The sequence below is a fragment of the Pecten maximus genome, chromosome 16, assembly GCF_902652985.1.
Source record: "Pecten maximus chromosome 16, xPecMax1.1, whole genome shotgun sequence".
Taxonomy (NCBI): Eukaryota; Metazoa; Mollusca; class Bivalvia; order Pectinida; family Pectinidae; genus Pecten; species Pecten maximus.
This window is the reverse complement of record NC_047030.1, coordinates 14,851,787-14,879,371: the sequence shown is the minus strand read 5'-3', so window position 1 is coordinate 14,879,371 and position 27,585 is coordinate 14,851,787. Positions and strand designations below refer to the sequence as shown.

Here is a 27,585-nt window from a genome sequence, read left to right as displayed (position 1 = left end):
ATTTTTAGATAATGGTGTGCAGCAAATGTTAACACTTATACATATACAATATAATGTCTTTGTTAAGACAGAAATTTTATCTCAAACATACTTAAATATATTACAAGCAGGTGGACGTTGGCCTTTCATATTTATATTGATAATATACACAGAAATACTACTGTACACTTTATCCAGCACATCAAAATGATTTGTTTAACTTTAAAATGTATTGATTAAACAATTTTTTAAATTTACAGACATATATTGAAATAAAATCACCCAAAACATTCATGAAATTGTAACGCATAAACATTTTGTTAATTGAAAATAATCTTGTAAATTTTGCAGATGTTTTCTTTAATTACATGTATTATATATCCGTAACCAATACTGATAATTGGGAAAAAATGTTACAAAAAAATTCTTATTTTTGCATTAACTGTTTGGACATCACATTTTCTGGAATAACATTGATCGATTCTATGTATTTCCTGAAGGAACATGAATAAATCCTCTGTTTCTGTTAAAAGCAGAACCAGACATTGAAACCGAGGAAAAAATATTCAGAAAAATTTTATAAGCATGAAATATTTGGACATCACACTATCTGGAATATTTATGATTGTTCATTTCCTAAGGAGTAAACTCCGACCAGTAGAGTTTTTGTTTCAGCTGGCCCCTAAGGACTTGACCACAGATTTTAACCGCCTATATTCCCCGTTAATGTCCAGTAAATGTTTCGGGAACACTATTGCTCTCTCCTTGTAAGCTGCTTCAATCTTACTCATTATCACTTCCAACACAAACTGGGCATTCTTTAGGATAAATTTGTGCTGCAAAATAAAAATTAAGACAACGCTGGTAAAATTCCAATGCTAATATTCCATATACTGAAATACTCAATAACATCTAATAATAGATTAGAAGCACTAAGACAAAGATATATCTGTAATATTCAAACCTGGACAAGAAATAAAACTGAGCATCATTGGTCAATTTGACAACTTCAAGTTCAAAAGAACAATCTCAAAATTGAAATACAGTGGCTCAATTTACAATGTAAATGAATTGGAAGCATCTTAAAATATTCAAAAGAAAAGGTGAAGATTTCAAGAAAATTTACACTTCCATATAGAGGAAGTAGTCATCAATATTTACTTGTCCACAGACCAAATCTACTGGCCTTGGGTCCTGGTTTTTTAAAAATTATTTTGTTGTTGTTTTTTTGGGTTTTTTTCCCCGTAAAAGATACTTTCTTAAAACTGTACCTCTCTGTAGAAGATTTTATTTCGGATGGAGTCCTCTATGTGAGTAATCTCGGCACGGAAGATTTCGGAGATGGAATCAGTGATGAGATAATCTATCTCCGGAGTGTGGACCAACAAAACAGCATTGGCAAAGGACAGACACGACTTGGAGAAATTGGCCGTGTTCATTGTCAAATTGATGAAACAGGCATCTACAATATTACAACATCCACAAAATCAGTAATACAAAATTATTACAAAAGTTTATTTTATAGGTCAATAAGAGATCCAAGAGGCCTGTGCTGTTCACTTTCTAATAAAGAATGAAGTGTAGTAAGGGACGATAACTCGTTATCGTTCCTTACGGAACGTAATGATAGTATGAGCTAATTCGCGATTTTTGCCGGCTATTGTAGCGATTTGGGGGTGGAAAAAATGACACATACAATTTTGATAGGGTTTTGAACCATTGTAAAACTCGGCTCGATCTAGGTCTGGATGTATCTGGTATCCCTGTGGAAATTCGTATTTATGAGATATTTTGGGTCAAACATGCCAAAATCGTCACTTTGACCGGTAGCTTCTGTTTAACCGGTCCTTAAAAATCAGCGATTCAATCCAAAAATTTGAAACTCCAAATATAACAAGAAAAGATAGTTCTGAAGAAAAGCGTATCTTTAGTTTTTCTATATCTTTCATAGAACGGCCACAATAGGGTTTTGAAAAAGGGTCGTATTTTATTGAGAGGTGGCGGATGTTACGTCACGAGTGTTACGTCACAAGAATGTGTGGAATGTAGTGTATTGAAGGACGGAACGTAAAGTACATGCGGCTAATTCAGACCACTTTCTGGAGCTAACTGAAAAGCGACTCTATACATTTTGATAAAACTTTCCACACTTATAAGACTCGGTGTGATCTACATGTATGTCCAGGCATATCCCGTATATCTAGGAATAATCTAGTTATGGAGATATTTTGAGTACAAACACGCCAAAATCGACACTTTGACTGCTGGTTTCTGCACAACTTGGCCTAGAGAATTAACGCATAAAGCCATCTTATTGAAACTCCACACATCACAAGTACATGTAATTCCGAAGAAAACAGTATCTTTAGTTTTTCTATATCTATCAGAGAACGGTCACAATAGGGTTTTAAACATAGGTACTATGTACCGCGAGGTCACACATTTCGGAGAGTCTATTACATGTACGGACGTACGTCACGAGTGACGTTATTACGTCTGTTCTGCTTGTCTGATTGAACTTGTAGCGCTTGGTGAGCTGGTTGTATTTTGCTGTCACTGCCTATATTTCTTACAATTTTACAATATCAGAGAAAATACAAACGACACAATTCTCGGCACATTTTTTTTTTTTTTTTTTTTTACATATTTTTCACAAATATCTCCATCCCAAAGACAGGATTAATCTTGTTTTGACATATATGGTACATTAAGTTCATCATGTCCGTGATGCAACAGTTTCCGCTAAGGGCACACGGGTACGTATAATCGAAAGACAGTTAGCCAGACATTTACACTGCACTGGGGAAGAATTCCCGCCATTTTACACCCAGAATCCAACGCACTAACACATTTTCGGAAAATCTGAAAATTTGAAATCCGGAACCAGCTTAAGTGCAGTAAGGGACGATAGCGGAAATTGTATTTAACACTGGCGTTGACCAGTATTCATTTAACACTGGCGTTGACCAGTGTTCATTTAACACTGGCGTTGACCAGTGTTCATTTAACACTGGCGTTGACCGGTGTCCATTTAACACTGGCGTTGACCGGTGTCCATTTGACACTGGTATGTCTACATCAGTGTAAAATGCACACTGGTTAACGCCAGTACTAAATGGACACTGGTCAACGCCAATGTTAAATGGACACCGGTCAACGCCAGTATTAAATGGAAAGTTATAGAAATATTTGTAATGCTGCCTAGCATAATGCTAGAAGGTCCCAAGCCCTTGTAAAAGCAGAGGGGAAATATTTCGAAATGCCGTATTAAGAAATTCAACAAAATCAGTCTGAAATCAAGTAGTGCTATACACATTCCTATAGTGAAGGGGTTTCACACTTGCTACTGTGTTGCAGGAGACCCAGGTTCGACTCCTGGTGGGAATCAAAGCACGAAAGGTTTTATAGTGTTTTCTATGTTAAAGGCTATTTGATTTAATTGTCAGTCAAATTTATTCAATTTTATGGTTTAATTCTGTCATTGAGTTTCATTAATGAACTTAAATACATATTTTATTCGTTTCTTACTATATTTTATATTCAAGAAATGTAGAATAAACAAAGCAATGAAATAGACAATAAAAATCTATTTAAAAAACATCCGTCGACGGGAGTCGAACCCCTACTGCGGGTGGGGACACCCTGTTTCACTGTGACGTCACACAACATGGAAATGCACACTGTAATAACTATAGTATTTAATGGACACCGGTCAACGCCAATGTTAAATGGACACTGGTCAACGCCAGTGTTAAACGGACATTGGTCAACGCCAGTATTAAATGGACACTGGTCAATGCCAGTGTTAAACGGACACTGGTCAACGCCAGTATTATGATAATGGACACCGGTCAACGCCAGTATTAAATGGACACCGGTCAACGCCAGTATTAAATGGACACCGGCCAACACCAGTGTTAAATGCACACCAGTCAACCCCAGTGTTAAATCCAGATTTCTTTGAATTGATTTTTTTTTTATTTATTTATTTTAAATGTATTTATAAATTTTAAATTCACACCAGTCAACGCCAGTGTTAAATGTACATTAGTCAACGCCAGCGTTAAACACAGATTTATTTGAATTTATTTTAAAATTTTAAAATTTATTTTAAATTTATTTTTGAATTTATTCAAACTTGTAAAGAATGAAGTGTAGTAAGGGACGATAACTCGTTATCGTTCCTTACGGAACGTAATGATAGTATGAGCTAATTCGCGATTTTTGCCGGCTATTGTAGCGATTTGGGGGTGGAAAAAATGACACATACAATTTTGATAGGGTTTTGAACCATTGTAAAACTCGGCTCGATCTAGGTCTGGATGTATCTGGTATCCCTGTGGAAATTCGTATTTATGAGATATTTTGGGTCAAACATGCCAAAATCGTCACTTTGACCGGTAGCTTCTGTTTAACCGGTCCTTAAAAATCAGCGATTCAATCCAAAAATTTGAAACTCCAAATATAACAAGAAGAGATAGTTCTGAAGAAAAGCGTATCTTTAGTTTTTCTATATCTTTCATAGAACGGCCACAATAGGGTTTTGAAAAAGGGTCGTATTTTATTGAGAGGTGGCGGATGTTACGTCACGAGTGTTACGTCACAAGAATGTGTGGAATGTAGTGTATTGAAGGACGGAACGTAAAGTACATGCGGCTAATTCAGACCACTTTCTGGAGCTAACTGAAAAGCGACTCTATACATTTTGATAAAACTTTCCACACTTATAAGACTCGGTGTGATCTACATGTATGTCCAGGCATATCCCGTATATCTAGGAATAATCTAGTTATGGAGATATTTTGAGTACAAACACGCCAAAATCGACACTTTGACTGCTGGTTTCTGCACAACTCGGCCTAGAGAATTAACGCATAAAGCCATCTTATTGAAACTCCACACATCACAAGTACATGTAATTCCGAAGAAAACAGTATCTTTAGTTTTTCTATATCTATCAGAGAACGGTCACAATAGGGTTTTAAACATAGGTACTATGTACCGCGAGGTCACACATTTCGGAGAGTCTATTACATGTACGGATGTACGTCACGAGTGACGTTATTACGTCTGTTCTGCTTGTCTGATTGAACTTGTAGCGCTTGGTGAGCTGGTTGTATTTTGCTGTCACTGCCTATATTTCTTACAATTTTACAATATCAGAGAAAATACAAACGACACAATTCTCGGCACATTTTTTTTTTTTTTTTTTTTTTTACATATTTTTCACAAATATCTCCATCCCAAAGACAGGATTAATCTTGTTTTGACATATATGGTACATTAAGTTCATCATGTCCGTGATGCAACAGTTTCCGCTAAGGGCACACGGGTACGTATAATCGAAAGACAGTTAGCCAGACATTTACACTGCACTGGGGAAGAATTCCCGCCATTTTACACCCAGAATCCAACGCACTAACACATTTTCGGAAAATCTGAAAATTTGAAATCCGGAACCAGCTTAAGTGCAGTAAGGGACGATAGCGGAAATTGTATTTAACACTGGTGTTGACCAGTATTCATTTAACACTGGCGTTGACCAGTGGGGGTGGAAAAAATGACACATACAATTTTGATAGGGTTTTGAACCATTGTAAAACTCGGCTCGATCTAGGTCTGGATGTATCTGGTATCCCTGTGGAAATTCGTATTTATGAGATATTTTGGGTCAAACATGCCAAAATCGTCACTTTGACCGGTAGCTTCTGTTTAACCGGTCCTTAAAAATCAGCGATTCAATCCAAAAATTTGAAACTCCAAATATAACAAGAAGAGATAGTTCTGAAGAAAAGCGTATCTTTAGTTTTTCTATATCTTTCATAGAACGGCCACAATAGGGTTTTGAAAAAGGGTCGTATTTTATCGAGAGGTGGCGGATGTTACGTCACGAGTCACCTAAATATCCAATCAGTAGGCCCGGATGCATTCACCTTCCTATTAAATCTTCTGCCCAAACGGGAAAAACCCACAATCTATTTTTGATTTTGTTCTGTGGTCCCTAGAAGCCCTGATTTTGACATCATAATGATATGCATGACATTTGTTTTTATCTTTGATCGTATATGTAATTATTTATCGATTAGAATACCGCGAGTACATCTGTTACTAAGATGAACTTAGGGTTGATTGTTTGGTTGTTTTATCACCACGTGTATATATTGCAATCAGGATCGTTTTGAGGCTGGGTCTCCTTATAGTAGTGGGTGACTACAACAACACACGAGAGACCCTAACGTATGCTTGCATAGATGCCAATTGCTGTCTCATAATCAATTAATGTGTCATATTCCAGAAAACTGAAGAATTATGAAAATTATTACAGTGGTAACCCCCAAACCTTCAATTTCCTCTCGCCAGTATCAATATTTAAACGTATTTGAGAGTTTTAAATGTCGCGCGAATAAATTAAGTGCAGGTGAGAAAATTAAGTGAAAGTGAGGAAATTAAGAGCAAGTGAAGGTATTATGCTAAATGAAAGGAAATAAAGGTTTTTAGTGTTACCAGTGTTATAAGATAACCAATAATCTATTTAGTGTCCCACTTAAAAAAAAATGACACAAATGTTCTTCAAGGTCATGGGGTTTGCAACTGATCTTTTATTTTCCGATCGGTCAGCCAAGATGGCCGCCGCAGACTTATTTGCCTCTGCCTGGTGAAAATTTAGATATTCTTTGATTTCGATTACCATTGGTTTATGGTATATATTGGTATTAGGGGACTGCAAATTCCATTGCATCGGTATCATTGCCAAGGCTTCCGATTGGTCGAAGTTTAGACAATGGATTTGGATGCAAAATGGTACATTTTTGTAAATAGGGGAATTCGCATTCAACCACATGGGATTCATTGCCATATAACCACGCTGATGCTTCTTATTGGTCGAAATATTGACATTGAACGATTTTGATATAAACCAGGACTCGTGCATGGAACCTCTGAACTCAAGACGGACATTTCTGTATCACCCTCAGCATTTATTTTTTTCTGTCTTTCGTGCTCATCCAGAGTTATCTTCCCTAACTACACTCCATTCTTTCTGTGACACTCCTTTAGGTGTCACCCCACTAGTAAGCAGCTATAGGCAATTATAAAGGGCTTTATCATTCATTGACAAATATCATAGAACCAAAGACTTTAAATGTAGATGTTAATTTTTCATCCTTTAATGGAACAGTAAATCATTTATGTTTGGAGACTTATCATAGGTAGAGTTTTTGAGGATTAGACGTATTTAGAAAACTTACCATAGATGTAATTTTTCAGGTCCAGACCCGCAGTAGAAATTTCCTCGACAAACTTGAGACAGTCGGTATGACTGAGGTGGTTCATCGGACGCCATTTGTCATCCTACACAGAAAGACACATATTTTATAATTGGCTGCTCTGTATTTCAGTCTGGTACACCTGTACAAGGATTTATGAGAGATAGAATACTTGTTTAAAACTGGAGTTCACTCAGTTTAAACTTCAGTCCTACACTCTCTCATACTATATCCAAGCTCTGTATTCCCTCACTATAGACCTGGCTCCCGTTTCATCAATGTTCCTTAAAGGAAGAAAACTCCTTTATTGTCGGATACCAAGAGTTGATTTCACTATGCTACACTTATCATCCTTGGGTCAACTCAGTGAAAAATATATGTTTCAATGATGTCACTCTATAAATAGAAACCAATCAACATGATGATTTCACAATAAGAACTCTGCAGTTTAGAGAGGAAAATTTTAGGCCGTAACAATATGGCTTCACCCATGAAGGTGTGCAGATTCTGTGATAACATGTAGTGGACAAAAAGTAGGGCCCGGCTTCAGTGTTTTAAACAAGTATAAACAAGTGTGGCAATATATTTGGGATGTTTGGTACAGACCAAGTGTGCGTAGCATTTAATTTGTTCATCATTAAGCTAAACTGTATATCAAAATTGAACAATGACATGGCGGTGTTCACATACTCTGAAATGTCTGATAACTTGCTTTTCCACCACCTAGGCCTGTTTTAAAAGAAAGACATCTCTGTCAGACAAAAGAATATCAATGTCATAAATCTACTGATATGTACTTTCTGAGACACCTTTTCGAGATTACTCTCCGCCACTGTTGTTGATATCCCTTTCAATTTGATTCGCTGAAATTCCGATAGGAAACTGCAATGGAGCCAATCAAACAGCCTCTAATACAATGAAGCTTGAAGATGATCCACAGGTTATAAGTGTAGTATGGTGAAGTTAAGGAAATTTCCTTAAATTCTGTAACAGTTATGGTCGCCTATAGAAAATTTCAAACTGAAGAGTTTTGTCGAGTTAAGGAATGTTGATGAGTCCACAATCCAGTCTGGTGATAAATCTGGGGCCAGGATATACTGCTACCTCACAATCCTGACTGGCCTTTACCTGAACTCTGAATTTGATTACCACACAATATGCTACAGCCCTGATTATCTCAATAGTAAAGATTATACTTCAGCTCTTCCCTCTGCCCCTTGCTATTTTACCTAAGCTCCATACTTTACTTCCTCACTGTTTTACCTGAGCCCCATACTTGACTTCCTCACTATTTACCTGAGCCCCATACTTGACTTTCTCACTATTTTACCTGGGCCTCATACTTGACTTCCTCACTATTTTACCTGAGCCCAATACTTGACTTCCTCACTATTTTACCTGAGTACCATACTTGACTTCCTCACTATTTTACCTGAGCCCCATACTTGACATCCTTACTATTTTACCTGAGCCAATACTTGACTTCCTCACTATTTTACCTGAGCCCCATACTTGACTTCCTCACTATTTTACCTGATGGCCATATATGACTTCCTCCACAATTTTACCTGAGCCCCATACTTGACTTCCTCACTATTTTACCTGAGCCCCATACTTGACTTCCTCACTATTTTACCTGAGCCCCATACTTGACTTCCTTCACTATCTTACCTGAGTCCCATACTTGATTTCCTCACTATTTTACTTGAGCCCCATACTTGACATCCTTACTATTTTACCTGAGCCCATACTTGACATCCTTACTATTTTACCTGGGCCTCATACTTGACTTCCTCACTATTTTATGGGCCTCATACTTGACTTCCTCACTATTTTACCTGAGTACCATACTTGACTTCCTCACTATTTTACCTGAGCCCCATACTTGACATCCTTACTATTTTACCTGAGCCCATACTTGACATCCTTACTATTTTACCTGGGCCTCATACTTGACTTCCTCACTATTTTACTTGAGCCCATACTTGACTTCCTCACTATTTTACCTGAGTACCATACTTGACTTCCTCACTATTTTACCTGAGCCCCATACTTGACATCCTTACTATTTTACCTGAGCCAATACTTGACTTCCTCACTATTTTACCTGAGCCCCATACTTGACTTCCTCACTATTTTACCTGATGGCCATATATGACTTCCTCCACAATTTTACCTGAGCCCCATACTTGACTTCCTCACTATTTTACCTGAGCCCCATACTTGACTTCCTCACTATTTTACCTGAGCCCCATACTTGACTTCCTTCACTATCTTACCTGAGTCCCATACTTGATTTCCTCACTATTTTACTTGAGCCCCATACTTGATTTCCTCACTATTTTACCTGAGTCCCATACTTTGCTTCCTCACTATTTTACCTGAGCCCAATACTTGACTTCCTCACTATTTTACCTGGGCCTCATACTTGACTTCCTCACTATTTTACCTGACCCCCATACTTGACATCCTCACTATTCTACCTGATGGCCATATATGACTTCCTCCACTATTTTACCTGAGCCCAATACTTGACTTCCCTCACTATTTTACCTGAGCCCCATACTTGACTTCCCTCACTATTATACCTGAGCGCCATATATGACTTCCTTATTTATTTACCTGAGCCCCATACTTGACTTCCACACCATTTTACCTGAGCCAAATACTTGACTTCCTCACTATTTTACCTGATCCCCATACTTGACTTCCACACCATTTTACCTGAGCCAAATACTTGACTTCCACACCATTTTACCTGAGCCAAATACTTGACTTCCTCACTATTTTACCTGATCCCCATACTTGACTTCCACACCATTTTACCGGAGCCCCATACTTGACTTCCACACCATTTTACCTGAGCCAAATACTTGATTTCCTTACTTATTTACCTGAGCCCCATACTTGACTTCCACACCATTTTACCTGAGCCAAATACTTGACTTCCACACTATTTTACCTGAGCCCTATATTTGACTCCCTCGATGATCTGGTCCTTGTTTTCCCTGATGACCCTCTCCAGATCTGTGGCGATCAAGGACTCAAAGATGAAGTTCACATCCAAACCAATCTGACTTAACTGAAATAAAGTAACATCAGTTGACTATTTCATGCTGTTCATCAAAGCATTAAACAATAAAAAAAACTTAACTCAGAAATGTCAAACTCTCAAAATGGTATGGCTTTCAAAATACACATGTACCATCGTGTTTCATACCATAAATTTACAACAAGTTAAATCAAACAAGAGGTGCAATGAGCCTGTCTTGTTCACCTAGCATTAATCGAATAGGTAGCTTCCAAGCTAATATCCAAATTTCATCACTCTAAGCCTCTTGGTTATTTAGAAGTTGTTGAAAAGATTTTAACATACATATTTGATCTCTGTGCAATTGAAAAGGGAAGTGTTACATGTTAGCCCTTTGTTCCAGAATATTACTGGCCAAAATATCAACATCCTAGACTTCATGCATACTACCTCCTCACACTGTCACCCTACCTCCTCACACAGTCACCCTACCTCCTCACACAGTCACCCTACCTCCTCACACTGTCACCCTACCTCCTCACACTGTCACCCTACCTCCTCACACAGTCACCCTACCTCCTCACACAGTCACCCTACCTCCTCACACTGTCACCCTACCTCCTCACACAGTTACCCTACCTCCTCACACTGTCACCCTACCTCCTCGCACTGTTACCCTACCTCCTCACACTGTCAACCTACCTCCTCACACTGTCAACCTACCTCCTCACACAGTCACCCTACCTCCTCACACTGTCAACCTACCTCCTCACAGTCACCCTACCTCCTCACAGTCACCCTACCTCCTCACACTGTTACCCTACCTCCTCACACTGTCACCCTACCTCCTCACACTGTCACCCTACCTCCCCACACTGTCACCCTACCTCCCCACACTGTTACCCTACCTCCTCACACAGTCACCCTACCTCCTCACACTGTCAACCTACCTCCTCACACTGTCACCCTACCTCCTCACACTGTCACCCTACCTCCTCACACTGTAATCATACCTCCTCACACAGTCACCCTACCTCCTCACACTGTCAACCTACCTCCTCACACAGTCACCCTACCTCCTCACACTGTAATCATACCTCCTCACACTGTCAAACTACCTCCTCACACTGTCAACCTACCTCCTCACACTGTCAACCTACCTCCTCACACTGTCAACCTACCTCCTTACACTGTCACCCTACCTCCCCACACTGTCACCCTACCTCCTCACACTGTCAACCTACCTCCTCACACTGTCACCCTACCTCCTCACACTGTCAACCTACCTCCTCAAACAGTCATCCTACCTCCACACACTGTCACCCTACCTCCTCACACTGTCACCCTACCTCCTCACACTGTCAACCTACCTCCTTATACAGTCACCCTACCTCCTCACACTGTCACCCTACCTCCTCACACAGTCACCCTACCTCCCCACACTGTCACCCTACCTCCTCACACTGTCACCCTACCTCCTCACACAGTCACCCTACCTCCTCACACTGTCAACCTACCTCCTTATACAGTCACCCTACCTCCTCACACTGTCACCCTACCTCCTCACACAGTCACCCTACCTCCCCACACTGTCACCCTACCTCCTCACACTGTCAACCTACCTCCTCACACTGTCAACCTACCTCCCCACACTGTCACCCTACCTCCTCACACAGTCACCCTACCTCCTCACACTGTCACCCTACCTCCTCACACTGTCACCCTACCTCCTCACACTGTCACCCTACCTCCTCACACTGTCACTCTACCTCCTAACACAGTCACCCTACCTCCTCACACAGTCACCCTACCTCCTAACACAGTCACCCTACCTCCTCACACAGTCACCCTACCTCCTAACACAGTCACCCTACCTCCTCACACAGTCACCCTACCTCCTCACACTGTCACCCTACCTCCTCACACAGTCACCCTACCTCCTCACACTGTCACCCTACCTCCTCACACAGTCACCCTACCTCCTCACACAGTCACCCTACCTCCTCACACAGTCACCCTACCTCCTCACACTGTCACCCTACCTCCTCACACAGTCACCCTACCTCCTCACACTGTCACCCTACCTCCTCACACAGTCACCCTACCTCCTCACACAGTCACCCTACCTCCTCACAGTCACCCTACCTCCTCACACTGTTACCCTACCTCCTCACACTGTCACCCTACCTCCTCACACTGTCACCCTACCTCCTCACACTGTCACCCTACCTCCTCACACAGTCACCCTACCTCCTCACACAGTCACCCTACCTCCTTACACAGTCACCCTACCTCCTCACACTGTCACCCTACCTCCTCACACAGTCACCCTACCTCCTTACACTGTCACCCTACCTCCTTACACTGTCACCCTACCTCCTTACACTGTCACCCTACCTCCTTACACTGTCACCCTACCTCCTCACACTGTTACCCTACCTCCTCACACTGTCACCCTACCTCCTCACACTGTCACCCTACCTCCTCACACTGTCACCCTACCTCCTCACACAGTCACCCTACCTCCTCACACAGTCACCCTACCTCCTCACACAGTCACCCTACCTCCTTACACTGTCACCCTACCTCCTCACACTATTACCCTACCTCCTCACACTGTCACCCTACCTCCTCACAGTCACCCTACCTCCTCACACTGTCACCCTACCTCCTCATACTGTCACCCTACCTCCTCATACTGTCACCCTACCTCCTCACACAGTCACCCTACCTTCTCATACTGTCACCCTACCTCCTCATACTGTCACCCTACCTCCTCATACTGTCACCCTACCTCCTCACACAGTCACCCTACCTCCTCACACAGTCACCCTACCTCCTCACACTGTTAACCTACCTCCTCATACTGTCACCCTACCCCCTCACACTGTTACCCTACCTCCTCACACAGTCACCCTACCTCCTCACACTGTCACCCTACCTCCTCACACTGTCACCCTACCTCCTAACAGTTACCCTACCTCCTCACACAGTCACCCTACCTCCTCACACTGTTACCCTACCTCCTCACACAGGTCAACCCTACCTCCTCCACACAGTCACCCTACCCTCCTCACACTGTTCACCCTACCTCCTCATTTTACTGTCACCCTACCTCCTCACACTCCACTATTACCCTACCTCCTCACACTGTCACCCTACCTCCTCACACTGTCACCCTACCTCCTCATACTGTCACCCCTACCTCCTCACACAGTCACTCTACCTCCTCATACTGTCACCCTACCTCCTCATACTGTCACCCTACCTCCTCATACTGTTACCCTACCTCCTCACACTGTCACCCTACCTCCTCACACTGTCACCCTACCTCCTCACACTGTCACCCTACCTCCTCACACAGTCACCCTACCTCCTCACACAGTCACCCTACCTCCTCACACAGTCACCCTACCTCCTCACACTGTCAACCTACCTCCTCACACTGTCACCCTACCTCCTCACACTGTCACCCTACCTCCTCACACTGTCACCCTACCTCCTCACACAGTCACCCTACCTCCTCACACTGTCACCCTACCTCCTCACACTGTCAACCTACCTCCTAACACAGTCACCCTACCTCCTCACACAGTCACCCTACCTCCTCACACTGTCACCCTACGTCCTAACACAGTTACCCTACCTCCTCACACTGTCACCCTACCTCCTCACACAGTTACCCTACCTCCTTACACTGTCACCCTACCTCCTCACACAGTTACCCTACCTCCTCACACTGTCACCCTACCTCCTCACACTGAAACCCTACCTCCTCACACAGTTACCCTACCTCCTCACACTGTCACCCTACCTCCTCACCTCACCCTAACCCTCACCGTACCCTACCTCCTCCACCTTCCACCCCCTCCCTCCTACCCTTACTCCTACCTCCTACACCGTCAACCTAAACCTCTCACACGTACCCTACCTCCTCCACAAGTCATCCCCTAACTCCCCAAAAAGCTCCTAACCCCTCCACGTCCTCCACACTGTCACCCCTACCCCCTACAAAACTGTCACCCTACCTCCTCACACGTCAAAACCTACCTCTCCACATGTCACCCTACCTCCCACCCAGTCACCCTACCTCCCTACACTGTAACCTACTCCTCACCCTTACCCTACCTCTCCCCACCTTGTCCCCACCCCCTCACACGTCACCCCACCTCCTCACAGTCAAACCCCACCTCCTCACACGTCACCCTACCTCCTCACCCCTGTCACCCTACCTCCTCACACAGTACCCTACCTCCTCAACACGAAAACCCCACCTCCTCAAAGTACCTACCTCCTCACACTGTCACCCTACCTCCTCACACTGTCACCCTACCTCCTCATACAGTCACCCTACCTCCTCATACTGTCACCCTACCTCCTCACACTGTCACCCTACCTCCTCACACTGTCACCCTACCTCCTCACACTGAAACCCTACCTCCTCACACTGAAACCCTACCTCCTCACACTGAAACCCTACCTCCTCACACTGTCACCCTACCTCCTCACACTGTCACCCTACCTCCTCACACTGTCACCCTACCTCCTAACACTGTCACCCTACCTCCTCACACTGAAACCCTATCTCTTCACACTGTCACCCTACCTCCTCACACTGTCACCCTACCTCCTCACACAGTTACCCTACCTCCTCACACTGTCACCCTACCTCCTCACACTGAAACCCTACCTCCTCACACAGTTACCCTACCTCCTCACACTGTCACCCTACCTCCTCACACTGAAACCCTATCTCTTCACACTGTTTCCTTACCTCTTCACACTGTTTGCGTGCATTGTGAAGACATTCTGTAATGACAGAGAGCGATGACTTGCCACCAAACACCTGTCGATTGACAGTTGATACAAACATCTGTAGTTCCTTCTTGGCCCAAACAACAAATGCTGAAACATAAATATTATAAACATACAAGAAATACTACATTTACTTCTTAATCAATATTTCTCTTTTTTCAACTTTTACTGTAGACATACATGTATTTATTTCGGCAGACTCTAATTTAAATGTACAATTTGTATAACTTAATTTGAACAGCTTTGTAAGATGATGAATTAGTGCTCCAGGAATGCTTGTCAATGTACAGGAACTACAATTTGTGCAATCAGAATGCTTTAAGTCCAAAAATACACTAAAATCAAGATTTCCGCTAGATAAATAAATAAGTTTACAGTATACAGTTTTGGATTGGTCAACAAATACATATTATCTTTCATTGGTCAAAGAAAATATGTTTGCTTAATGCTTATACATCTCTGACAATGAGTAATTATGCTCATTTGAAAACCAGGATAGGCTGTTGTAATTTTTCATAAAATGCCAAAGTTACATACTTTACACTATGACCACCCTCCAAAAGTTACATACTTTACACTATGACCACCCTCCAAAAGTTACATACTTTACACTATGACCACCCTCCAAAGTTACATACTTTACACTATGACCACCCTCCAAAGTTACATACTTTACACTATGACCACCCTCCAAAAGTTACATACTTTACACTATGACCACCCTCCAATAGGTACATACTTTAAACTATTACCACCCTCCAAAAGTTAATTCTTTACACTATGACCACCCTCCAAAAGTTACATACTTTACACTATGACCACCCTCCAAAAGTTACATACTTTACACTATGACCACCCTCCAAAAGTTACATACTTTACACTATGACCACCCTCCAAAAGTTACATACTTTACACTATGACCACCCTCCAAAAGTTACATTCTTTACTCTATGACAACCCTCCAAAAGTTACATACTTTAAACACTATTACAACCTTCCAAAGTTTGAGCTTTTCTTTTCATCAATTTTAAAGTGAATAAATAATTAACTGCATCCTGAAGAAAGTCTATCACACTCCATCTCTATACTGTATAGTGTTACTGCTGGTCGTATCAGCAATCATTCTTAGAACACTGTTATGTTAGGGTTTTATTGTAATTTGTTGGTGTCAATGATTATATTTCTATGTCGTGGCCTTCATGATATGCACTTTAATGACAAGCAGTGTATAATTAGCTGTGATGAAGCATCTTTAAACAGTGTGGTCGTGGATAGAACTCTCACCTGACATACAGCCGTAGTGTTCCTGGAATGCCTTCATGAACTCCTTGCCGGTCTCTGAGAGACAAGGTATAAAGACATCACACAGGCGTCGGATATACAGTGTGGTAGCCCCCTCAAACTTCAGCTGACGGATATTGTATTTGATTATGGAGCTTCTATTCTTCAGGAACAAGTCACAGGCCTGTACCAACGAAGGAACATTACAATAAAGTCGATATGATCAATTTAACATCAACATTACAATAAAGTCGGTATGATCAATTTAACATCAACAGTACAATAAAGTCGGTATGATCAATTTAACATCAACATTACAATAAAGTCGGTATGATCAATTTAACATCAACAGTACAATAAAGTCGATTTGATCAATTTAACATCAACATTACAATAAAGTTGATATGATCAATTTAACATTACAAGATCATACTTGTTTTAGTGATGACATTGAATCAAACCTAAGATATCAACAAATCACCCCTGTACAACACCACAACTGTACTAAATCTTACGGCTGATTCCCTGAACGCCTACATTTTGAAATAACACCCTACTGGCTATGTTTGTACAGTAATTATAGTCTGTTCTGGTGAAGTCACTTTTGTTACCTGTGGTTTACCTGTGTATGTTACCTGTAATTTTCATTGAATTTCCCATCAAAATCAAATGTCAATATTCAATGAATATACTGCACAAAAATACAATATATTGGAATTAACTATGCACATGATAATTGTCAATACTTATTTAAACAATTTAATAATGATCAAATTATTAAATATCAATGATTATCAAATTAGTATTTATAAATGATTCGTTGAAATTGATATTAATTGATAATTCATTGAAATTAATATTTATTAATAATTCAATGAAATTGATATCATAAAATACCTTTTGATAATTCTATCAATTTCATCAAACTAAAAATTATATCAAATACTTTGCTTTTTTCCTTAATACAAGTTATAATCAAAATGTTCTTTTTTCTCATTTGAACGCCTCTCTGATACCTGATATATGATAACTGAAGATAATGATGTTGTTAAGTAAAAACCGCTCACTTTACTGAGACCAGTAAAAGTGATGAGCTGTGTTAATGTAACCCACGCTACGGATGGCGTGACACTTGGATATTAAAACCGAAGCTACATGTACATTTATGTATCTATATAAACTTCAAAATTATCATCAGGACTTATCATTCCACTGTTTGCACTCATACCGTTATTACCATCTTTGGCTAATACTCAGTTAGACTTTAACTTTATTAGGAATAGGTTATGAGACAGATGTACACCATCAACATCGGGACAGACTCTTCACCATCTTCCCGGGGACCAACATCAAGGGATGCTTTTCCATTTCACCCAATGCAACGACACCTATAGGAGACTGGTTCGCCGCGCAGCTGTATTGCCACTTGTACCACTACACCAAGTAGAAGACGTAAGAGAACATCCAGGAAGCTGACCTACACATTGACGTTACGCCATTCACAGACTACGTTGTTGACCAGTGGATAGAGGGAGACAGTTGGGAACCACTACGACAACGACGGACCTGAAGGACGACCAACCACTTAGAAGCCTGGCACGGGAAACTCAAAAAGATTGTACACCATACACATCCTAACATCTTCACAATTATACGGACATTCAAGGACATACAGCCAGGCTACTAATGAGATAACTAGACTTCAACGTCGCGCTGGACCCCGACCCAGGAAATACAGAAACATTGACACTCGCCTTGTCCTTCAGAAACAGAGACTGGAGAACCATATAATATCCTACACCGACGCAGCCTCCGAATTTCTTCACTTAGGTTATACTGATGTAACATGGACAAGGTTGTACTGATGTAACATTGACAAGGTTGTAATGATGTAACATGGACAAGGTTGTACTGATGTAACATGGACAAGGTTGTACTGATGTAACATGGACAAGGTTGTACTGATGTAACATGGACAAGGTTGTACTGATGTGACATGGACAAGGTTGTACTGATGTAACATTGACAAGGTTGTAATGATGTAACATGGACAAGGTTGTACTGATGTAACATGGACAAGGTTGTACTGATGTAACATGGACAAGGTTGTAATGATGTAACATGGACAAGGTTGTACTGATGTGACATGGACAAGGTTGTACTGATGTGACATGGACAAGGTTGTACTGATGTAACATGGACAAGGTTGTACTGATGTAACACGGACAAGGTTGTACTGATGTAACACGGACAAGGTTGTACTGATGTAACACGGACAAGGTTGTACTGATGTAACATGTACAAGGTTGTACTGATGTAACATGGACAAGGTTGTACTGATGTAACATGTACAAGGTTGTACTGATGTAACATGTACAAGGTTGTACTGATGTAACATGTACAAGGTTGTACTGATGTAACACGGACAAGGTTGTACTGATGTGACATGGACAAGGTTGTACTGATGTAACATGGACAGTGCTTTATCCTATTTTTATTGTACTACACTGTGATAATAAATTTGTAGATTTGTTCCAACTGTGTACATGTATACATGTATTTGCATGCCTGTTACAGTTTTCTGTGTATATTCATTGATTTCAATTTTGTCCGTTGTATAACATTATATTATTTAAACATAATGTAAGATTCTAATAGTCCTACCAAAATATGTGATATTATACGTACACGTACAGAACCATGCCTATACTAAACCCCAACTGTATCAAATCATACATAAACAGAACAGTGCCTACACTAAACCACAACTGTACTAAATCCTACATACACAGAGCCGTGCCTACACTAAACCACAACTGTACTAAATCTTACATACACAGAGCCGTGCCTACACTAAACCACAACTGTACTAAATCTTACATACACAGAGCCGTGCCTACACTAAACCCCAACTGTACCAAATCATACATACACAGAACAGTGCCTACACTAAACCATATCTGTACTAAATCTTACATACACAGAGCCGTGCCTACACTAAACCACAACTGTACTAAATCTTACATACACAGAGCCGTGCCTACACTAAACCCCAACTGTACCAAATCATACATACACAGAACAGTGCCTACACTAAACCACATATGCACCACTACTGCATTAAACTTAATTGCAACACTCGAACTAAAAATCACCTTTACTGAACTCAATTTGCCCTGAATCACACCAGTGTCACCACAACTGTACTAAGCCACAACTGTAATAAATTTTACCTGTTACAAGCCACAACTGCGCTAAATTTACTCTGTACCAATTGTAAGCCACATCTGTACCTGTACCAATTCCAAGCCACACCAATACTAAATCATACCTGTCACCACACCTGTACTAAATCATACCTGTGTCACCACACCCGTACTAAATCATACCTGTGTCACCACACCAATACTAAATCATACCTGTGTCACCACACCCGTACTAAATCATACCTGTGTCACCACACCTGTACTTAATCATACCTGTGTCACCACACCCGTACTAAATCATACCTGTGTCACCACACCCGTACTAAATCATACCTGTGTCACCACACCCATACTAAATCATACCTGTGTCACTACACCTGTACTAAATCATACCTGTGTCACCACACCCGTACTAAATCATACCTGTGTAACCACACCAGTACTAAATCATACCTGTGTCACTACACCTGTCACCACACCTGACTAATTCATACCTGTCACCACACCTGTACTAAATCATACCTGTGTCACCACACCTGTCACCACACCCGTACTAAATCATACCTGTCATCACACCTGTCACCACACCTGTCACCACACCTGTACTAAATCATACCTGTGTCACCACACCTGTCACCACACCCGTACTAAGTCATACCTGTGTCACCACACCTGTACTAAATCATACCTGTCACCACATCCGTACTAAATCATACCTGTGTCACCACACCTGTCACCACACCCGTACTAAGTCATACCTGTGTCACCACACCTGTACTAAATCATACCTGTCACCACATCCGTACTAAATCATACCTGTGTCACCACACCTGTCACCACACCCGTACTAAGTCATACCTGTGTCACCACACCTGTACTAAATCATACCTGTGTCACCACACCTGTCACCACACCCGTACTAAGTCATACCTGTGTCACTACACCTGTACTAAGTCATACCTGTGTCACCACACCTGTCACCACACCCGTACCAAATCATACCTGTCACCACACCCGTACTAAATCATACCTGTGTCACTACACCTGTACTAAATCATACCTGTGTCACTACACCTGTACTAAATCATACCTGTGTCACCTCACCCGTACTTAATCATACCTGTGTCACCTCACCCGTACTAAATCATACCTGTGTCACCACACCTGTACTTAATCATACCTGTGTCACCACACCCGTACTAAATCATACCTGTGTCACCACACCCGTACTAAATCATACCTGTGTCACCACACCCATACTAAATCATACCTGTGTCACCACACCTGTACTTAATCATACCTGTGTCACCACACCCGTACTAAATCATACCTGTGTCACCACACCCGTACTAAATCATACCTGTGTCACCACACCCGTACTAAATCATACCTGTGTCACCACACCCGTACTAAGTCATACCTGTGTCACCACACCTGTACTAAATCATACCTGTCACCACATCCGTACTAAATCATACCTGTGTCACCACACCTGTCACCACACCCGTACTAAGTCATACCTGTGTCACCACACCTGTACTAAATCATACCTGTCACCACATCCGTACTAAATCATACCTGTGTCACCACACCTGTCACCACACCCGTACTAAGTCATACCTGTGTCACCACACCTGTACTAAATCATACCTGTGTCACCACACCTGTCACCACACCCGTACTAAGTCATACCTGTGTCACCACACCTGTCACCACACCCGTACCAAATCATACCTGTCACCACACCCGTACTAAATCATACCTGTGTCACTACACCTGTACTAAATCATACCTGTGTCACTACACCTGTACTAAATCATACCTGTGTCACCTCACCCATACTTAATCATACCTGTGTCACCTCACCCATACTAAATCATACCTGTGTCACCACACCCATACTAAATCATACCTGTGTCACCACACCCGTACTAAATCATACCTGTGTCACCACACCTGTACTAAATCATACCTGTGCAGACTTGCCAAGTCTGATAAGCTGCATCACAGCACGCCTGGCTGCACGAGGTCCTCCTCGGAGTGATCGCTCCGGGGACACCTGTAACTCCCCCATAAGTCCCTCTGTCAGCTGTTTTACACGGTGATCGATCCTAGCCCTGAAGGAGAAATACCGACCCTAGCATTATTACAACAAGGAGGGAAATTATTCTCATATCAGGAATAAGAAATAAATAAGCAAGTCTTTAGCATAAACTGATGTATTTAACAATAAATTTACAATAAACTAAACTATTATAATGCTACAGCCTTTGTTATAATTATTAGCGATGAAAATTAATAAAAGTTTCTTTGGATTGAAAATTTTGAAAATGTAATGTTGATTATAATTTTAGGTTTTACGCTATATGATAGGAATCAAAGGACTCGAAAAAAATCCTGTTTTCAAAATGTCTCAGAATTACCAAATAAATATACAAAGGACACATTGTTTTTTTTGTTTTTTTGCTTTTGTAAAATGTCTTAATCTAAAGGATATTTATTTAGCTCAACACTACCTTGTCAGAATTCTTTAACAAACAGGTAAACTTGTCAAGACACACATGTATAAATATACAGGAATAACCATCTACAAGGGAGATAATTCATGGTACAAATTTTCACATCGGGTATTTACTTTTTATTTCATCAGTATGTTTAATGACTGCAAATACAGTGATCATAGCTCTAAAGTAGTCAAGTAACTGTCTGGACAACTTACCTGAATTCTTTAACGGCAGGAACTTTTGGACAATCTTTCAAATATTCATTAACTGAAATGAAGGTTTGATCAAAATATAGATTTCGATAGATACAAAGGAGAGGTGGAAAGATGGAGTTTGATAATGGAGTTTTTGGTCATGATTTTAAAGTATAAACATGACAACATAAACATAGACATTAACAAGAACAGTGCGGATCGTTTTCTTTTTTCTGACTTTTGTTTCCAGTAAGGTTTATAATGCAAAAACTAAACTATTTCACTCCAAATTATACAAACTCTGCCCCCCCCCCCCCCCCCCCCCATCCACACTGTCCCTAATTTTACCCCCCCCCCCCCCTCTCAAAATACACATATATATATATATACATATATGATGCTCTGTAAAAAGAATTTAATGTGAACAGATCATACCTCTCTCAACTAAATCAACAGCTCCTTCAAAATCTCTTTGAGCAATACACATATCCAAATCTTCTGGAAGTTCTTGTAGCCAATCAGAATTCAGGAAATCAGTTTCTATGGCAGCAAGAGCCTCACTGTCATCCTCTTCTCCAAAGGCTGATGAAAAACACATCATCATTATCATTTTCAGAAAAAAAACATGATTATTTCCAATAACAATAAATATATAAAGCTATTAAATGTAAATGAAAGAACAAAAGTTGTATCAGAACGCAATATGAAGGAATTACACCAAATAAATATAATGAAATATTTCATCCTGACACTCACGGTTGCTATCCTCTGTAGGTGTTGCCGAGGCAACGGCCTGTTGCTCTGCTAAGAAAATGGCAGCCTCTTTCTTCTGTTTGTCCCTGCTGGCCTTTCTCTTTTTTGTTTCTTCCAAAATGTCAAGCCACTGTCTCTGTTAAAAGGATAAAAATTTGTTTGTGTTAAAAAATAATGAGCCACTGTCTTCAAAAAGACAAATCTGTGTTACAAAATATTGAGTCTCTATCAAAAATTCTGAATGTGTTACATGGCCAAGCCTTTATAAAACTATGTTTATCAATAGATATATAAGGTGGAACATCAACATCCAGATTCTGTGTTTATTACAGGTTACATGCTTCACCTAAGCTAGGCTAGCTTTCATCAAAACCTTGATATACAATTTTTCAGAGCTAAGGTAGATCATCACATGACAATTACAATAGACATATTAGAGATTAGACAGAGCAAAGTATTTCCTAAAATATACACAATAAAACATAGGGTAACAAATTATATGCCTCGACTCACTACCGGCACTAAGATCCAGCAGACCTCCAGATACAACAATGGTACACAGCTCACCTTAGCCTTGGCACTATCTGCCTGGTACATCTTGGAGTCAGGGAACATGAGGATTTTGAAGGCATTCTTGACTGGTCCAGCATCCCGAACATTGACCACAGCCAGACTGTCCAGTTCATACAAGCCCTGGAACCTGTACCTCACTGGTCCCCGCCTATAAAACATACAGCTTTCACCAATAACCATGGCAATACATAGTTACTGTATTTATCCACAAATAAATCCTACCAATAATATTTAGCCCCTTCTTCATTTTGCAAAAACAATTTTGCAAAAACAATCACTTTTAAAATAAGTTAAAAGTGGTTAAAAAATAAGCTCTCCTCTCTGATACTGGACTTTTACACTAGGGAAGGGGACTCATTTGAGGAGGAATGTGGGTGTAAAACATTTCTGGACTTCTTTCATCAAAGATATTTTGAAAGCAATATTTTCACATATCACATCAAGTTGTATATCAAGAATACTTTTGATGCATAAACCTTAATTCCTAAACACCATATATGAAAATATGAATGAGGAAAGTCTAATCATAAGATAGCCGATTGGTGTCGAGTAAATAGTACTTGTTACATTAGGTTGCCACATAAACATGTACATCCTTTTTCTATTTCTGTATTGAGAAAACATTTTTTGGCCAATTTTTTTTGTTACATTTGACAAAATATTAATTATTAAATAACTTTTTCCTCACGATATTATATTTCTACATATCACCTGGACATTACAAGGTACTGCAAATAATTGCTATCAATACTTGGGTATTAAAAGATCCTATTCACACCTGTTGGGAAGCCATGTCGCAATCATTAAGCTGTCATTGAGAAGGAAGGAATGGACTCGTTGAATCTGCATGAAGGACTCAGCATCCAGCTCTGCCAGGTCACTGTTGTGTACCAGATGTCGCCCTGGGACCTCAGTCACACTCTGTAACACACGTTATATACAAAATACGCAATGACTGTAAAGTCTACTATATAAAGATGTGATGGATATAGACAAAAGTCTACCCGGTGATGTATAATTTTGGCAAATTTGTTGATGTCCTGAATACAAATTCTACATCTGAGAGTAGAATTTTAATAGCCCACATCTCTATAATGAATGATTTTTTTTCACAAGATAAAACATATATATTTGCCAAAACTGTGACAAAAGGATTGGGCACACATTATAAAAACATAATCAACACCCATTCCTTTTGTATCTCTCTCATCTGAGAGTATTAAAGGTAAGAATAAGGAACATTACAGAAACAACAATAGATGATTTTATAGATAATTACAAAATAACCACCACGACATTTTGAGAGAAGGTAATTATTACGGAAAAGATTCACACCAGATCTTATTGGTTAAATATGTTTGTGACAATTGATCTGTGAATGAACGTGAAGTAGCTTGTGTAAAGTCTACCTGCTAACATTAACTTACAGAACAGCCCTCCACCTTCTCCAGGAGGAAAGCCAGATTTTTTCTTGTTTCCTCTTCAGGGTTTTCCTGTTCTTGTTCTTTCGGTTCTTCAACTATTGCTGTAAAGGCATTGCAGTGAATGTGATTACCTCCCTTTGTTTAAACCCTGCTGTTGCTCGAGCCCCACTTGATTTGCACTCTTCTCAGAAGAGAAGCCTTCTAAGAAGATCGCATTCTGTTATATGTAAATCGAGTAAACCAGTAGAATATAACCCAAAATAAATAAGTTTTTAAGTTTCCTCAAACACTATGACACAAACACGTGCATGTATGTGTCATAAACCCTTCTCTAGTGAAACTCATCACTCGCACACTTAAAACATGGTCACCGCCATCTTGGAAGATACATCTTCCAGCTTCGAGATGGAAGAGGTAGAGGATCTTCCAGAAGCAGAAGAGCTACAAATCGAGTGACCGGAAGATATATTCTAGGCAGAGAAGAGTGCAAATCGAGTGGGGCTCTGCAGTTCAGGATGAAACTATCTCCATTTAACTAAACAAACTGTTACTACTAATATAGGTCTATTAGTATACATTGCAGGATGGAATTATCTAATTAAACAATCTGTTGCTATTGCAGTGCAGGGATTTAAGATCTCCCTTTTACTAAACAAAATGTTTCTGTAAATGTGTAGGTCTATTGCAATTCAGGGTAAGTAATTACCTCCCTTTGTTTTTTTTATCAGTTATATCTATCTCCCGTTGTCTATATGGCATGTTTGTGTTATAATTCTCCATGTGATAGGCCAGAACTTAAGCCGATTTATAGTGCTACCTCACTGTAACATACTGCTGAAGACACCCAGCAGGACACCCCACCTGGTCACATTATACTGACAACGGGCAAACCAGTCGTCCCACTCCCAAAGACTGACCTTTATCACTGACCAATGACATTTCCATCATGGAGGACATGAGACTCTTCTGTTCTGTGAGGGTGTGGCTGAGTTGGTACATCTCTCCCTCCAAGACTGAGTGTAGTGTTAAGGATGGCTACACATATATGTAATTATAAAACCTGTAAAACGTTTTACTTAAAAGAAATGTAAACTTTATTTATTTTACAACAATTGCAAAACAAGCTTTATCAACTTATATTAATCACACTTCTTGGCCCGGATGGAAGCACGCGATGGGTCTTTAATACTGTGGGAGCTAACCAGAGTACCCGGAGAAAACCCACATGGTCGGGCAGGTGACCCCATACCTTTTCACATCCGATCGGGGAATCAAATCCTGGCCGCCTAGATGAAAGGCAAGTGTGTTACCACTGTGCCACCCGACCACCGCAAAATGTTTGACTTAAAGCAACTATAAAAGAGTGGAAAACAGATTTACAAATTACACCTCAGATTGCCTTTTGAAAACAAATAATCAACACTGCAGATTACAAAATGCTATATGTTAAGGCAATAAGAGGTTGAAAACCTAAGTATGTGAAAATCTACCTTATACCAATTGCTGTGCATTTCAATCGAAAAATCATGTTTTTTTTTAATATAACAGCAGCTAAATATATGTGTAAATTTAACAATATTTATCATTGATTTCTTTTCAAAGACAAGAAATATACGACTTGTTTATATTTGGAAGTAACACTGAAAACTCATTATACTATTATAATTGCAATATATTTGTATAAAAGGATACTGGATATTTCTTTTGCTGTCTCAATAAATTGAAAATAATTTTTGTAGACATTTTTCTTGAGAGAGTGTGCTGTTTCATCCGACAAGATCTGAACTTTCTGTTTCATAACCAATAAATCACTTTCTCCTCCAGGTCCCTCAGCCAATTTGCTGACAACTGTAAATAGAGTAACATATATCTATATCTCTTCATTGTCTTCAAACTTTATTTTACTGAAAGTATGCCTAATTTTTAAAATATATATATCAGCCCTGTGACTCATAAATATATAATTAATAAAACAACCAGAAAGCTGATGAATTTAACATTTGAATATTCTATATAGTCAGTTTATACACCAGACGTCTCGATCCTATATATCATTATGTTGAGGTATCTAGCTTAATACATCAAATACTTGAAATAGGGCAGCTTCAAAATATTGCAAAAATGGTCCCCGCCCACCTTGATCACTTGTTTACATTAACAACCTGCCGCTAAAGATACATTCTACCCAAACTGAACAGTCAAAAGTAAAAGATAATATATCAAAGTATCTGTATGCAAAATAACAAAGAATACGACGAAATATTTCTCACAATTTTCAGGATTAAAATCCTGCTTCGACAACACTCTCGCCAGCCCTCCATGGTCAGCCATTTCCGTGAATGACTAATATTAAAACCAAATTGATGATGTTGAATTTCCGGATCTCAAACAGGAATTCTGCTAAGTCTTCCTATTAAAAGAAATTTTGGTTATAAATTAAGCACTTATATATCAATTGAATATCTTATGTCTCTGTTAAGCAGAAAATGGATCACGATATTTATATTTGCTATTTTTTTTTATTTTGTATTTATTTTCGGAATTTTCGGATCAGGTTTTA

The 27,585-nt window shown here is 40.1% G+C and overlaps 1 protein-coding gene across 1 annotated transcript; it reads right to left on the bottom strand.

Moving 5' to 3' along the window:
* LOC117345405 (exocyst complex component 8-like) lies at window positions 1-27,388 on the bottom strand. Its single transcript, XM_033908478.1, has 16 exons — window positions 27,296-27,388; window positions 26,718-26,873; window positions 25,943-26,038; window positions 25,029-25,126; window positions 24,380-24,522; window positions 23,596-23,749; window positions 23,032-23,164; window positions 22,711-22,857; window positions 22,297-22,348; window positions 21,550-21,694; window positions 16,375-16,555; window positions 15,050-15,180; window positions 10,207-10,326; window positions 7,227-7,329; window positions 1,251-1,441; window positions 1-815 (listed from the first exon to the last, which is right to left on the bottom strand). Exons 1-16 carry the CDS (start codon window positions 27,354-27,356, stop codon window positions 651-653), a joined length of 2,076 nt encoding a protein of 691 aa, XP_033764369.1. The 5' UTR covers window positions 27,357-27,388; the 3' UTR covers window positions 1-650.
* Between the last annotated feature and the right edge of the window lie 197 nt (window positions 27,389-27,585).